The 14,188-nt window shown below is 42.7% G+C and overlaps 1 protein-coding gene and 1 long non-coding RNA gene across 2 annotated transcripts in view; one reads left to right on the top strand and one right to left on the bottom strand.

Annotated features, from left to right (window-relative positions):
* JMY (junction mediating and regulatory protein, p53 cofactor) overlaps positions 1-14,188 on the top strand; it is a 138,835-nt gene that overhangs the window by 92,742 nt on the left and 31,905 nt on the right. Inside the window, exon 6 of the mRNA XM_034773142.1 lies at positions 3,448-3,635. Within this exon, the coding sequence (XP_034629033.1) occupies positions 3,448-3,635 (188 nt within the window). The remainder of the gene's footprint in view (positions 1-3,447; positions 3,636-14,188) is intronic.
* LOC117878732 lies at positions 7,025-12,174 on the bottom strand. Its single transcript, XR_004646066.1, has 3 exons — positions 9,844-12,174; positions 8,799-9,016; positions 7,025-7,333 (listed from the first exon to the last, which is right to left on the bottom strand). It is a non-coding gene; the product is annotated as an uncharacterized LOC117878732 (long non-coding RNA).

Here is a 14,188-nt window from a genome sequence, read left to right as displayed (position 1 = left end):
TCCTCCCCTGACTCTTCGGCTCTGTTTAAGAGCCGAGCTGCCCGAGCGCTACCGGCTTCGGGCAGCCCCCATGCCTCCGGACCCTGCGCCCCCGGAGCCCGGGAGGGGAAGTGCCCGGCCGGCGGCTGGGGTCCGGAGGCAAGGGAGCTGCCTGAAGCCCATAGCGCTCGGGCAGCTCGGCTCTTAAACAGAGCCGAAGAGTCAGGGGAGGGGAAGTGCCTGGCCGGCATTTTCCCGGACATGTTCGGCTTTTTGGCAATTCCCCCCGGACGGGGGTTTGAGTGCCGAAAAGCCGGACTTGTCCGGGAAAAACCGGACGTATGGTAACCCTAAAATATTGGCTTCTGCAGCTAACTCAGTCATCTTCACCTTCGTTTTCCTGTTTGTTCATAATCTGGAAAAGAAAAACAAGCTTTCCTGCTTTTTTCATGTCCCAAATGATTTCTCAATTCGAAATGATTCATCCAAAGGAAGACAATATTCTTTCTCCACTGGCAGAAGAAGTTACTAGTGTTAAAAGTGAGATTATCACTTCAACAGTCTCTGAATCCAAGTGCTTAAGTGACTTCCACCAGTTCACTGGTGTGACTTTCTTTAAAACATCAGCAGCAAACATATATTTCTTGAATGGTTCACCCTTAGCTCTGAAGTTTATTATAGTTGGCATTATGGAGGGATGATTGCTGGATGTCCATGTCATAGCCAGCTCTTCTTCTTCAGTAGTTAAGGTTTGACCCTGGTACTGAGAATTCAGTATTGAGAATATTTGCAAGAAAATGAGCTGGAGATAGTGCTTGTCCCATTTGTATTTTAATGCTTGTAATTTAACTCTGTCATTGCATATTTCTCTCTTTAAGATCTCACTCAGTTCCTTCCAAATTTCAACAGTGTCAGCAATAAAACAGCTATTTCCCTGCATTTTGTTCAAGGCTACAGAAATAGGCTTCAGGGTACTCAGCATGTGTTCAACATTTCTCTTAAGCCCAATGTTGAGAACTTTGGCTGTGACAGTGCCATCTATTTTTTCACAATTTTGTTCACAAACTGTCATCAGATTAGGCCAGTTCTTGATATAGTGCTCAAAACAGTCCACTACTGAGTTCCATCGCACGTCTTGTGGGAGAGTTAGCTTGGTTCTTCCCACTTTTTTCAGAGCAGCTGCTGCAAAGTGGTTGTTACAGAAGTATTTTGCAATTTCAACAATATTAGCCTTTATTTCTGGAACACTGAAGGCTTTGGCTAGGTGGTGCATCAAATGAGCACTGTAACCGTATGATATTAGCTTGGGACTCTCTTCTAAATAATTTCTTCTCATCTTGGATACATTTGCAGCATTGTCTGTGACCAAGCTGTGTACTAGACATTTGATTTTTTTAATAGCTTTTACTGCTACTTCTTGTAAGTATTCTGCTGGGTGTGCATTTCCTGATGTATCGATTGTTTCTGTAAGGAAGACATTCCCTTCTTCTGTTGTCACACAGGCACATACAGCAGGATCATTGTGGACATTGCTCCACCCATCATGACTCAGGTTAGCAATTTTACCCTCTAGACCTTTTGCACACTGCTCAGTTTCTCTTTCATACACTTTATCCAGCAATTTGCCTGCAACATCTGCTCTGTTATGAGTCTATGAAACTCCTGGAACCCCGTAAGATTGGGTCCCTAATCCATAAACTATTAGAACTCATTTACAAAACTTTTCTTAAACATTACATGAATATATTGTCTCATTCTATAGAATTAGAATTTATAATCTCTATTCCACGATGAGATATCTTTGAGCTATAACGTATCTTATTTAAAACTATCTTTAGATAGGTTTTTTCCTCAAAAAGCATTTTACCAAAAAACAAACAAAACAAACCATTTAAAAATTTTTTTTTAAATCATTGATTTTTATCCACCCTGTAATTGAGTCTGTCAGTTCATTTGTAAAATCCTGTTTTACGATTCTGCCTCATTTTAGAATGAAACCTGCACACAGATTCTCTCTTTGAAAGCTGCTTAAGAAAATACAGTTTTAGGTAATTCAAACATGAAATTTTGCAGTCTGATTTTTCATAAAGTTGGTCCAGTGACATGTATGGCTAAATTTTTTTTGTTGATTTTTTTTTCTCTGAGTGAGTGCTAGGTTCAATGACTAGTGTGGGGGTTTTTGTACATTGTTTTAATTTTAGAGTTATGAAGTTCTGTCCTTAGTTGCTGTTTGTTAGCAGGGGGATATAGTCAGCACCAGGAGGCAGAAGATGCTTCATGCATATAACACAGTAAATGGCTACTGCTTTTAAGATGGGTAGCCTCATAGAAGGGAGGAGGGAAGCCCTTGCCCCAGAAGAATCCTACAGCTGGGTAGGAGGAAGTTAGAGTTGTATGCAACCAGAGTAGCAGCTTTCCTGAGAGGTGGCTGACTGCAGGAGAAATAAGAAGAGTGTTTCTAGGTGCTCAGGGCTGGGCAACTGGCAGTAAGGTCAATGCTAAATGTTCACTGTCCTTCCTGTTTGAGCCACCAGCATTGAACTCCCCTCCTGGTAGCTTCCTTTGATCTGCCTGCAGCAGAGGATATAGAGGGGTTTAGAAGGCCTTTGTGTCTCCCTTACCCAAACATTCACAGTGAAGGATTCATCACCTTTTATTTATTTATTTATTTCCCCCCCCCCCCCTTGATAAGAGATTAGAGGTCAAATGTTAACAATTACACTCATTACAGCATTTGAATTTATTAGTGCGCCACTGTAGGCAAGAGAGACTATAGTGTGAAATACAAATTTAAAAATGATAGGTTGTGATAAAACTTTTGATAATGTCATTGTCCTCTTAAGTGTGGTGTCTTCAAGGTAAGCCTAGGAGAGGTACTCACCCTGCCTCCAGTGAGCAGAAGCCATGACTAGGAGCCCAGAAACCTTCTGATGGGCGAAATCTTGGGATCATCATGTTGTCTAATTTCTCTTTCATGGTGTGTGTGTATATATATGAGATATCTGAATAAGAGTCACACAACAGAAACTCTAGGAAGTGGCCATATAGCTTGAACTTTACAGTGGAGATCACATGAGATGACTGTGCAGCATAAACTCTCCCTTCATGTTAGTTAAGTTCAAACGCTGTCAGGGGCGTAGTGCTGTGGTGACATGGGGTTATGTTTCCTTCACGAATTCATGCTTACAGTTATTGTTTCTTAGAATGGTGTGTGAGCCAATAAAAATAACAGGAGGTACATAATTGATGTGGCTTTTTATGTTTTAGCTAAACTGTAGAGCCTTAGGAGGTTGTGCCCCTTTAACACGTTGGCACTCAACTGTTATTTTTGTCAAGACCAGCTCTTCTTGCACATTGTCTAATTCAGGGTTCAATGTTAAACAAAAAAACAGAACCCACCAACTTAGTGTTTTATGTCAATCACATACACTGATTTGACTTCTTTTATTGCTGACATTTTATAAACAGAGAAGAGAGATGAAGTGGTATATTACGATACTTATGAAAGTATGGAAGCCATGCTTGAAAAAGAAGATATGGCGACATCTGTACACTTACAAAGAGAGGAGCTGCAGAAGTTGCAACAGAAAATCCGCCAGCTGGAAGCAAGGCGTGGACGCATTTCAGCCAAGAAAGCTTACCTCAGAAATAAAAAGGTAATATTAAATTGTACAATTCTTCTCTAACAGAGACTTCCCCTTTTTAGTAAAACTAGAGGCATCCAGTCTTGGATGGGAATCCACACAGGGAGACTCAACACTCAATAAACTGGGTCTTTTCAGGAACAGTAGCTGCACGTAAGTGTTCTGGTATAAGGGATATAAGATACCAAGTTTTTGATGCTCCTTAAAATTATGGAGGTATCCATTTTAGTTCCACAGTGAAGGCTGAAGAGTTTTGCAACAGTTCAGCCTCGTTCTGTACCCCACAATTACAACACTTTGAGCACATAATTTTAGATAATTTATAAATCAGTCTGTTAAAAATGGGTCCTTAATACTTTTTTTGGTCTCTAGTAATCTTAATAATGGAAAAACAGACTCTTCAGACTTCCAGTATAATCAAAGGTTTCAGGGTAGCAGCCGTGTTAGTCTGTATCCTCAAAAAGAACAGGAGTACTTGTGGCACCTTAGAGACTAACAAATTTATTAGAGCATAAGCTTTCGTGGGCTACAACCCGCTTCTTCGGATGCATATAGAGTGAAACATATATTGAGGAGATATATATACACACATACAGAGAGCATGAACAGGTGGGAGTTGTCTTACCAACTCTGAGAGGCCAATTAAGTAAGAGAAAAAAACTTTTGAAGTGATAATCAAGATAGCTCAGTACAGACAGTTTGATAAGAAGCAAGTGTGAGAATACTTACAAGGGGAGATAGATTCAGTGTTTGTAATGGCTCAGCAATTTCCAGTCCTTATTTAACTCAGGATTAAATGTCTGCCCACAGTTAAGATGCTCTTCTCAAAATGGCTTCCATCTCTGATTGTTCCCAGTGGGATGGAGACCACAAGCTGCCCTTAGCAAAGATGGTCACTGTCTTCATTCACCTGCTGCTCAGTCATCTTCTCTGCTTTGATAGGGGCCTCTATCTTTTCTTTGGGCAGCTTGGTTTCAGACCCCTTAGAAGTGTGGAAATTCATTATTTAGAGCACTGAAATAACTTTAACTCTGCCCTGTAGTGATACCATGCAATGTTACAATTAGGGCATTTCAGGGGTTCGGTTCCCAGATTAGATTAAATTGACTTTTAAAGAAAAATTAGGGTTTTTCCCCCCAATTTAAAAAAAAATCAAAAGACTTGAGTAGAGAAGCAACAGTTTTTCATGGAACTTTAATTTGTAATCAGTATGTGAAGAGATTTAAGTTACGGTATGGATTATCTCTTTAATATTAATGATCTGTCTTGTGATTTGTACGCAGAATTGTTGCAAATATGGATTACATTTTCAAATCATATGTTAAATTTTGGTAAACGCACATTTCTCTGAATGACTTGTTTGTAGTTCCCTTAAAGCCCATGCAATTATATGAACATACATTATTTATGAGTGAATATATTATTGAAAGTAAAACATCATATAAAACATCACAGTACTAGAGATAGTCTTGATTTTTTTCATCCATTGCTGTGTACTAAATTTGAAAACCAGCTGAAGAGTTAATACAGTCACCAAGCAGTTATCTTTATACTTTATACCAGCTAACTTTTTTTTTTTTTTTTTGGTACTGTCTGCTTTTCAGTCACCACTATCTTACCTGGAGTGGCTCCTGGGTAGCAGCGGCACGCACTGGGGCCAGGGCAGGTCCCACTCTGCTCCCGGAAGTGGCCGGCACTGCGGCCCCTGGGGAAGAGGGAGCAGAGGGCTCCGTGCACTGCCCTCGCTTGTAGGTATCTCCCCCGAAGCACCCATTGGCCGTGGTTCCCTGCCAATGGGAGTTGCAGGGGATGGTGCCTACAGGCAAGGGCAGCATACGCAACCCTCCGCCCCCTTTCCTCCAGGGGCCGCAGGGGCCTGCGGCACCATGGAGGTTGCAATTCCGTGGGCCGGATCCAAAGCCCTGACGGGCTGGATCCAGCCTGCAGGCCATAGTTTGCCCACCCCGCCTTAGGGCCTATGCAGATGCTGCCGCTCCCCCCGAAACTACAGAAAACAAGCTGTATGTTAGATGGCATATGCCACAGGCTTCCCCTAAGAAAGGGAAGACTTCCAAAAAGAGGAGTCTAGACTTTCACCTGAAGGAGACAGCTCTGAAAAGGTCCAGGTCCCAGGGAGATCTACGGTCTCTGAAACCTCAAGCACAAAGGAGAGAGACATCTCCAATAGGGCCTTGGTACCCTCTACCAGCCAGGAGGGCAAGCATAGACACTCGGGGCTGGTGATCTCGAGTTCATCCAGCTTTCGGTACCTGTGTGTTCAGCCCCGCCATTGGTACCCATGCATGCAGCATTCTTGGCACCAAGCAAGCAGTGGTGCCACCCACCATTGGCTTTGGCTACTGTGTCGGTACCGATGCCCTACTTGATAGCACAGGAATTAAGATATACTAAGGACCTCTCAATAACAACCAGAGTCCCCGCTCCTCATGGGTACTAATCATCTCTTGGTACTGAGACCCTGATCTACAGACTACTGTCCTCCAGTACTGCAGGATTCTCCATCACTTTTGGTGGGTGCTCTCTCTTTGGATCAGATGGAGGAGAAGAAGAGACTTTCAGTTGGTCTCCTCTATTTCTGTTCAGGCCTCTCCAACATATCTCTTCAGCATCCCATTCTCTGAAAGACTTAAGGAAAATTGGGGTCATTATGAAGGTGGCCCCTCATGCCACTCCCACTTCCGTATGCCCTCTCACCCCCAATGTCCATACTTGGATCTCTGGGCTGCCTATCAACAATTTGCCAGACCACTGGTACTCTTCAGAGGAAGGCCAGAGTTGTACAGCCCTCTCCTCCCCAGCCAGCTCTCCCATAGCAGATGTTTGAGGTTCAAGAAGCTAGGGTAGATAAGGAGGTCACCCCTCCAACACCTGGTTATGCCTCTGCCACCATCCATGGCTGATGATTTTTGACAATTTCAAGACCTCATAAAGGTCTTCATACCCTCACAAGGAAGGTAGCTGACAAATTCCTCTTGAAGAGGTCAGTGAGTCACAGCACAAACTGTTGGATATCTTGTAGTCAGTAACCCCTCCAGGGTGATGTTACCCATCACTGTGGCACTTGTAGATCTGGCTAAGACTGGTGGCAGACATTAGCTGCTGTTCCACCCATGTGGAAATAGGCAGATAAGAAGTATTATGTTCCCCCTATGGTTTCTGACTTCTTGTTCTCCCATCCGCCACCTAACTCCCAGATGTTGGATGTGTTAAATAAGTGGAGCAGGGAGCACTTCTCTAGGTCTACGCCATATAATAAGGACCAGAAAAGGCAGGATCTCTTTGGGTGAAAGGCCTCTTTGTCAGCAACCGTGCATTTCAGGATCGCGAATTGTCAGGTGGTCATGGCCAAATATAATTTTACACATTATAACAGATTCACAGTTTTTATTGAACTTCTGCCACAAGAACATAGGGAGCAATTCTAGTCCATCATCTGAGGGCCACTTGGTGGCCATAACTGCCTGTCAAGCATGTTGGTGTGCTGCAGACACTGCTGCCAGGTCCATCTCCACAGCTGTGGTTATGAGCAGGGCATCATGGCTCCATATAATGGGGTTTCTGAGGAAAGTACAGACCGCTGTGGGGGGATCTTGCCTTCGGTTGTAAACTGTTCTTGGAAACCACGGGTGACTCCTTGTGCACGCTAAAGGACTCTAGGGCTGTTTTATGATCCCTGGGTATACATACACCTACAAATAAGAAAAAGTTTAGTAGATAGCAAACTGCCCAGAGATCACATCCCATTCAGTGTTCAAGGTTCCATAGATCCACCATACCCCCCGCTAGAAAGAGACGTAGATTTCAGAGAAAGAGGGCCGCACGATCATCCTCAACGATGACCCAGCCATCTTGAAGCAACAGTTTTAATGGATTAGTTGATGGTTCAAATCCTCCTGCACATCTGGATTTACAGCTGCGCCCATGAGCCCACCTTCCCCCTTTTGGAGATCACCTTGCCTATTTCCAACATGCTTGGTGGTGGATCACTACAGATGACCCACTACAGACAAGTGGGTCCTAGAGGTCATAACATTGAGTTATACCATCCATTTTACATCACTCTCTTCACTTCATCCCCCCTTCCCTGTCATTCAGGGACCCCTCTCTGAGTTTTTATTGAGACAAGAAGTGAACTCTCTCCTTCGATTAGGAGCAACATAGCTGGTTCCTCTGCCTCACAAGGGCAACAATGTTCCCTTTAATTTTTCCCATCCATGCGTGGAATGAATTTTATGTGCATCAAATTATTGAGGTAATGTGCGGATGTGCGCCACCAGTAGAAACAAAAAACATAGATATAATATACATTTTAAAAAAGTTACCATACAGATAATTCTTCAGCCAGGACGGGTTAGGCATTTTAGAACTCACTACTCAAAGAATTAAATTTAATCGTAAGAGAGAAATAAAAATTATGAAATGCATAGACCAGTCAAAAAACTCAAACAATAGCACGTTGAAAGAATAAAATTACAGAGAATATATGTGTATTGCAGGAAGTGTCAAGAAATAACAATAATAATACAAGTATATGTTGGGAGGTGAATGTGAAAGACTGAGACGTACACTGTGTGTGAGACAGAGACGCGTTGCCGCTTTAAGTATGTTGCCCTTTTAAGTAGATCGGCACTCAAAGCAGCCGCAGCAGCAGCCACCAACAAGCTCCCGCCATCCCACTCCTGAGCCCTGTCACGTTCCCCCCGCTCTGTGGAGAGGGGTTGGGGGGGGAGGGGGACACTCTAACAGCACACCTCATCTCTTCCCTCCCTCCCCCCGCCCCGTTCTGCATAGCAAGCAGGAGGCTCCTGGGAGCAGCTCCAAGTCAGAAGGCAGGAGCAGCATGGCAGAGGGGGAGGGGCACCTGAAGTGCATTGCACTTGATAGCCTGCTGGGCAGCTGCGGCAGCTTAGAGGAAACTTAGAATGGTAAGGGATTTTACTTGAAGTATTTCCTTGTGCCAAAGGAGGACGGAGAGTGGAGACCAATCTTAGATCCAAGACTTCTAAAACAAGTTCAGAAGGTCTCAAAAGTTCAGGATGGTGACTCTGGCAGCTGAAATTCACTCACTGGAGAAAGGGGATTGGTTTTCGGCCCTCGACCTACAAGATGTCTATTTCCATATAATGCTATAACGATCACACAGGAAATACCTACACTTCACTATAGGTCAGGATCATTTCTAATCTCGAGCGCTTCCCTTTGGTCTTTCCTCGGCCCCAGTGTGTTGTCAAAAGTCCTGGCAGTAGCAGTTGTTTATATCCAACAAGCAGTGTCCTGTACTTCGATGACTGGCTACTCAAGGGCTGCTCCTATGAAGTGGTGCTATCTTCCACCCAGAAGGTCCTTGCCTGTTCCAGGAGTTGAGTCTGCAGCTGAATGTAAAAAAGTCCCCATTAACTCCTGTATGGAAGATACAGTTTGTAGGGACATATTTGGATTTGTTGACAGCCAGAGCATACCATCTCTTAGATTCATAATCTTGTCAGGTCTGGTACAGGCAATTCAGGGGAGCCCTCAAACCACAATAAAAAACTGTCTTCAGTTTCTGGGACACATAGCAGCTTGCATCTTTGTGACCAATCATGCAAGGCTACATCTTTGCTGCTTCTAGGGTTGGTTCAGAATGACCTATTCTTCAGTCAGACACATCTTGGACAGAAAGGTGACAGTTCGTCTACAAGTGAGGAACTCCTTAGACTGGTGAAAGGATCAACTCAACATCTGTGCAGGGCGTTCCTTTCTGTTGCCCAACCCTATAAATGACTTTAACAACAGATGCATCACTGTTGGGATGGGGAACCCACCTCAACACCTTCATGACTCAGGGCAAATGGACAACTCAAGAAATCAATCTTCACATCAGTCTGCTGGAGCTCAGGGCTGTCAGGAACACTTGCCTTCATTTCTTACCCCTCATCGGAGCAAATGAATCAGGGTCATGATGGACAATATATCCTGTATACTCTATATCAACAAGCAGGGAGAGGCAAGATTCCCCTCCCTGTGTGCCAAAGGCATGAAACTCTGGAACTGGTGTGTAGCTCATCAGATCCAAATTTTAGCACTCTGCCTCCCCACATATTCAGAATGCCACAGTTAATGTCCTCAGCAGACACTTTTCACAGGATTACGAATGGGACAATCAAGTTCTCCACAGTATATTCCTAAAATAGGGACTGCCAGAGATGGATGTCAATACCTCCTCCAGGAACAGGCAGTGTCTTCTTTTCTGCTCAAGCAGGCATCTGGGCCATGACTCCTTGGGAGATGCTTTTTTTGGAAGAAGGGTGTGTTCAATGCATTTCCTCCAACACCACTGGTACTAAGGGTGATGAACAAGGCCAGAGAGAGTTATCCTTATAGTGCCAACATGGCCAAAACAAGCTTGGTATGCTTACCTGCTTCACCTATATGTCCAACCGTCATTCAAGTTCCCAACTGTTCCTCATCTCCTGTTACAGGTTGTGGGTCGTGCTTCATCCCAACCTAGTGGTTCCCCACCTCAAGGCATGACTCCTCGATGGTTCACGGACCTAGAATCGTCCTGCTCTCTCAGTAAGTACAAGAGGTGTTACTGAGTAGTAGAAAGAGATCAACCTGTACTACTTACCTGCAGAAATGGAAGAGATTCTTCCACTGGTGTTGTCATTGCTGCCTCCTGCCTGCATCGGTGCCCTTTGTCATCTTGGATTATCTATTGGATCTAAAGAAATCAGGGTTATGAGTTAGTTCAGTTAAGGTCCATTTGGCCGCAATATCAGCCTTTCATTCTCTGGTAGAAGGATTCTCCATATTTGCTCACCCAGAATAGTCTAGGTTTACTAAGTGTTTGGGGACAGATTAGAAATGTCCACAGATTAGGAACCTACCTTGACCTGGGACCTCAACCTGGTACTAGGTTATCTTATGAGACCTCCATTCGAACACTAGTAACCTGTTCTCTGTTGCATTTATCTGTGAAGATGGCCTTCTTAGCAGCTATCACGTTGGCCCATAGGGTCAGAGAGATTGGAGCCATGAAGGCAGATTTCTCCCACCCCCTCTTTATGGTGTTCTTTAAGGGCACATTCTCCTTACATCCACACCCTAAATTCTTACCTAAGATTCTATTTAAGTTCCATCTTAATCAACCCATTCATATACAAGTATTTTTCCTGAAGCCACATAGTTCACTACAGGAATCCTGTTTACATATCCTGGGTGTTAGCAGGGTATTATCCTTCTATTTGGATATGACCAAGTAATTTAGGAAGTCACGTAAGCTCTTCATTTCCTTTGCGGATAGCTTCATGGGGTTCTCAATCTCTACTCAGACTATCAAGATGGATGCCTCGATGTATTATCACTTTCTCCCCCCCAGTCCCCTCAGGCAACATCTGTGGCATTACTGAAGAATGTACCAGTATCTAAAATATATAGGGCTGCTATGTGGGCTTCAATACGTATGTTTTTGAAACATTGTGCCCTGATTCATGTTGTCAGATCTGCTGCGGCACTTGGTTCTGCAGTACTATCTTCAGTTCTGGACTCTATTCTGAAACCCCCTCCTCCATACTGCTCAGAAATCGCCTGAAGTGGAGCACCCATAAGGATGCTACTCAGACAAGAAAAAGAGGTTACTCACTTTGTGCAGTAACCATTGTTTTTTGAGATGTCACTATGGGTGCTCCACTACCCAGCCTCCTTGCCTTCTGCTTTGGATTATTCCTTAGGGGACATTTGGGTGGGAAAGGAACTGAGGGTGCTTTGCCTGCATGTCCGTATATAGTCTCAGTATCTGGCATGAGGTGGTATTAAGCGCTTTTGTGGGCTTAGTAGACACTAAGTGAAAATCTCCAATCAAAGGCTCAAGAGGCACATGAGCAGCTGAAGTGGCGCACCCATAGGGACACAACCTCTTGAAGAACTGCAGTTACTGCACAAAGTGAGTAACCTCTTTTTTATTGTCTGAAACAAACAGCCATTGTACTAGGGAGTTGGATTTATAAGAGAAAAATCAAGAGGGGAGGCCATTAGAAAGAGAGAGCCTGAAAGTGTGAAAATGACCTTCTGGGAGCACATCCTGAACAAGTGAACAGCTGTGAAGATCCTGAAATATTCCTTGCTCGGGGAACTTATTCCTTATCATAGGCAGGCTGAGAAAACAGTTGGCCAATGAAGCTGTCTTAGGCACCAGGAGTAATGATTTCCTATCCCCCGTCATAGTCCTGCTTGGATTTCCACACGATCAGTGAAAAACCACTAGTGCAAGAGGAAACTATACATTTCCACTAAGATAGTGCCTCACCTCCCCAATGAGTCCTGATAAAGTAAGTGAGATTTTTGTAGAGTAAGGTGCTATTCAGTAAGAATATCACAAACTGGATCAAAGATTTCAAACTCTCCTGGGAAGTAACAATATCATTGTTTGCACAACTCTTAACAGATGGCCCTCAATCCTGATAGATTAGATTATATATATCTAAAAAAAACCCAAAAAACTGTTTAAAAGAACATTAAAGTTGCAAAGTCAAGAACTCAGAAGTTTGGAAATGCCAGAATTAAGGATGCTTTTGCAACCTTAATTTGGATCCCTTATGTGTGTGTATTATAATACTGTCTTTAACTACAAGATCACATAATTTTTTCACAGGACCTCTGCCTCATTCAGTGCATGGGATGGACGGTTCTCACTGAATGGATAGTTAGTCAATATTACTTTTTATCCTTATGGCTTCAAGCATTATTTGCTGCACACTATCCAAATCTTGCATTGAATGACAAATTTTTAATTTCTCATGGACTTTTTTCCTCATCACACTCATCACTTTAGTATTTGGAGTGCTTCATGAACATTGGTCATTTTTTCTTCATACACCTGTGAGGGCATATGATTTTAAATCTGGGGAACTGAGGCACAGAGAATAAGGACAAAATTGACCGTTGTCCACTAATTTTGAGTGCTCAGTTTTAGACTCTAGAACTTGATTTTTTTGAGAGTATTTGGCATCAGATAGCATTTTATATGCTTGAAGCAGAGTGCCCATTGACCTCAGTTGCAGTTCAGTGCTTAACACTTCTGCAAATCAAGCCTCTCTCCCAGCCTCTTTCCCTCTTCTTCCTCAGGATATTTTCTTCTCCTCCATACTACCTGGATTCCAGCAAGTGGAATGTTTGAGATCAAAGAAGACACGGCCGCCATACTCTGTTCTAGTGTCCAGGGAACCCTGGCAGTTGGGAGGAACAATTACAGGAAAGGCCTTGCTCAGTTTGGCTGACACAGTGCTCTATGGGGGAGGAGCATGCTTAGTGGAGGTGAAATATTTAAAAAGTTTTGTAAATGCCCCTTAACCTCTACTGAGCACCTACAAAAGGTGATGTTCAGAGGCTTATAACTTGGCCAGATTTTGGGTGGATTTTCATGATGACAGGCAAAGATCTCTCTGTTCCCAGAGTGATCTCCCCTCCCTCCACTCCCGCCATTGCCTCCCTCCTCCCCTCCCCCCCACCCCCGTCAAATATGAAGTCCCAGCTCCAATGTGTGAGTGCTTTAGATCGAGGCCTCACAAGAAATTTTTGGTGGTCTTGGAGTGCGGCCACCAATTCTTGCTGGTGACCACACCTCTGACAATTTTTCCTAAAATACTTAATTAACTTTAAGAAAAATAAATAAATATGCACACATACATGTCCAAATTAATTTATTTATGTAGGTTTTTATTGCAGGCTCAATAATAAAAATAACGTTCAGTTGTGATCATCTACTCTGACCTCCTGTATAACACAGGCAATAAAACTTCCGCAGAATAATTTATTTTGAGCTAAAGCAGGTCTTTAAGAAAAATCCAATCTTGATTTAAAAATTTCCAGAGATGTAGAATTTACCACAACTCTTGGTAAACTGGTTAATTATACTCACTGTTAAAATTTGGCAAAGTTATAAGCAACTGAAAACTGGATCTTTTAATGGAAAGTGTTAGGCAAACTTAAGTATAGGTAGTGTGGCCATCTCTGCCTATAACAGTGTTGCTATAGAGTACAAACCCATGCAAGTATTTTTTTTTAATGCATTGTATTTAAATATGAATGCAAAGTACAGTGGAAGTTAGAAAATCAACATGTGTTCATTTTTGCTAGTATTAATCAAGTAGTTTTATTAAGTCAAAGGCTGAAAGGGTTGACCAGATTTTTGTTAGAAAAAGTGAAGATAACTTGTAAACTTGAAGTTTTTTTTTTTTTTAAGAAATAGAAGCACAATTTGATATCACTGTAGAAATTAGCCCAGTGATGTAAAGAGAGAGAACCTGTTACTATAGAATCCATTAAAAAAAAAAAAAAAAAAAAAAAAGCCTGCTCTTTGGAGCTATTCCCGTATGCTTTTTGAAACAAAACCGTAAAATGCAAATAGCCTGCATCTTTAGCTAAGTCTGCATGATCTTCCGAATATCTAATTTCTAAATTAAAGAGCATCGAAACAAAGACTTTGATTTCTTACATTGATACCATCCTTTATTTTCTCATCTTAACTTTAAGCATTCCTATTTTAATTAGCATATAATCAGCAC

The sequence above is a fragment of the Trachemys scripta genome, chromosome 6 (genome assembly GCF_013100865.1).
Source record: "Trachemys scripta elegans isolate TJP31775 chromosome 6, CAS_Tse_1.0, whole genome shotgun sequence".
Classification (NCBI taxonomy): Eukaryota; Metazoa; Chordata; order Testudines; family Emydidae; genus Trachemys; species Trachemys scripta.
The sequence above is the reverse complement of the archived record's forward strand: the minus strand, read 5'-3'. Positions and strand labels throughout refer to the sequence as shown.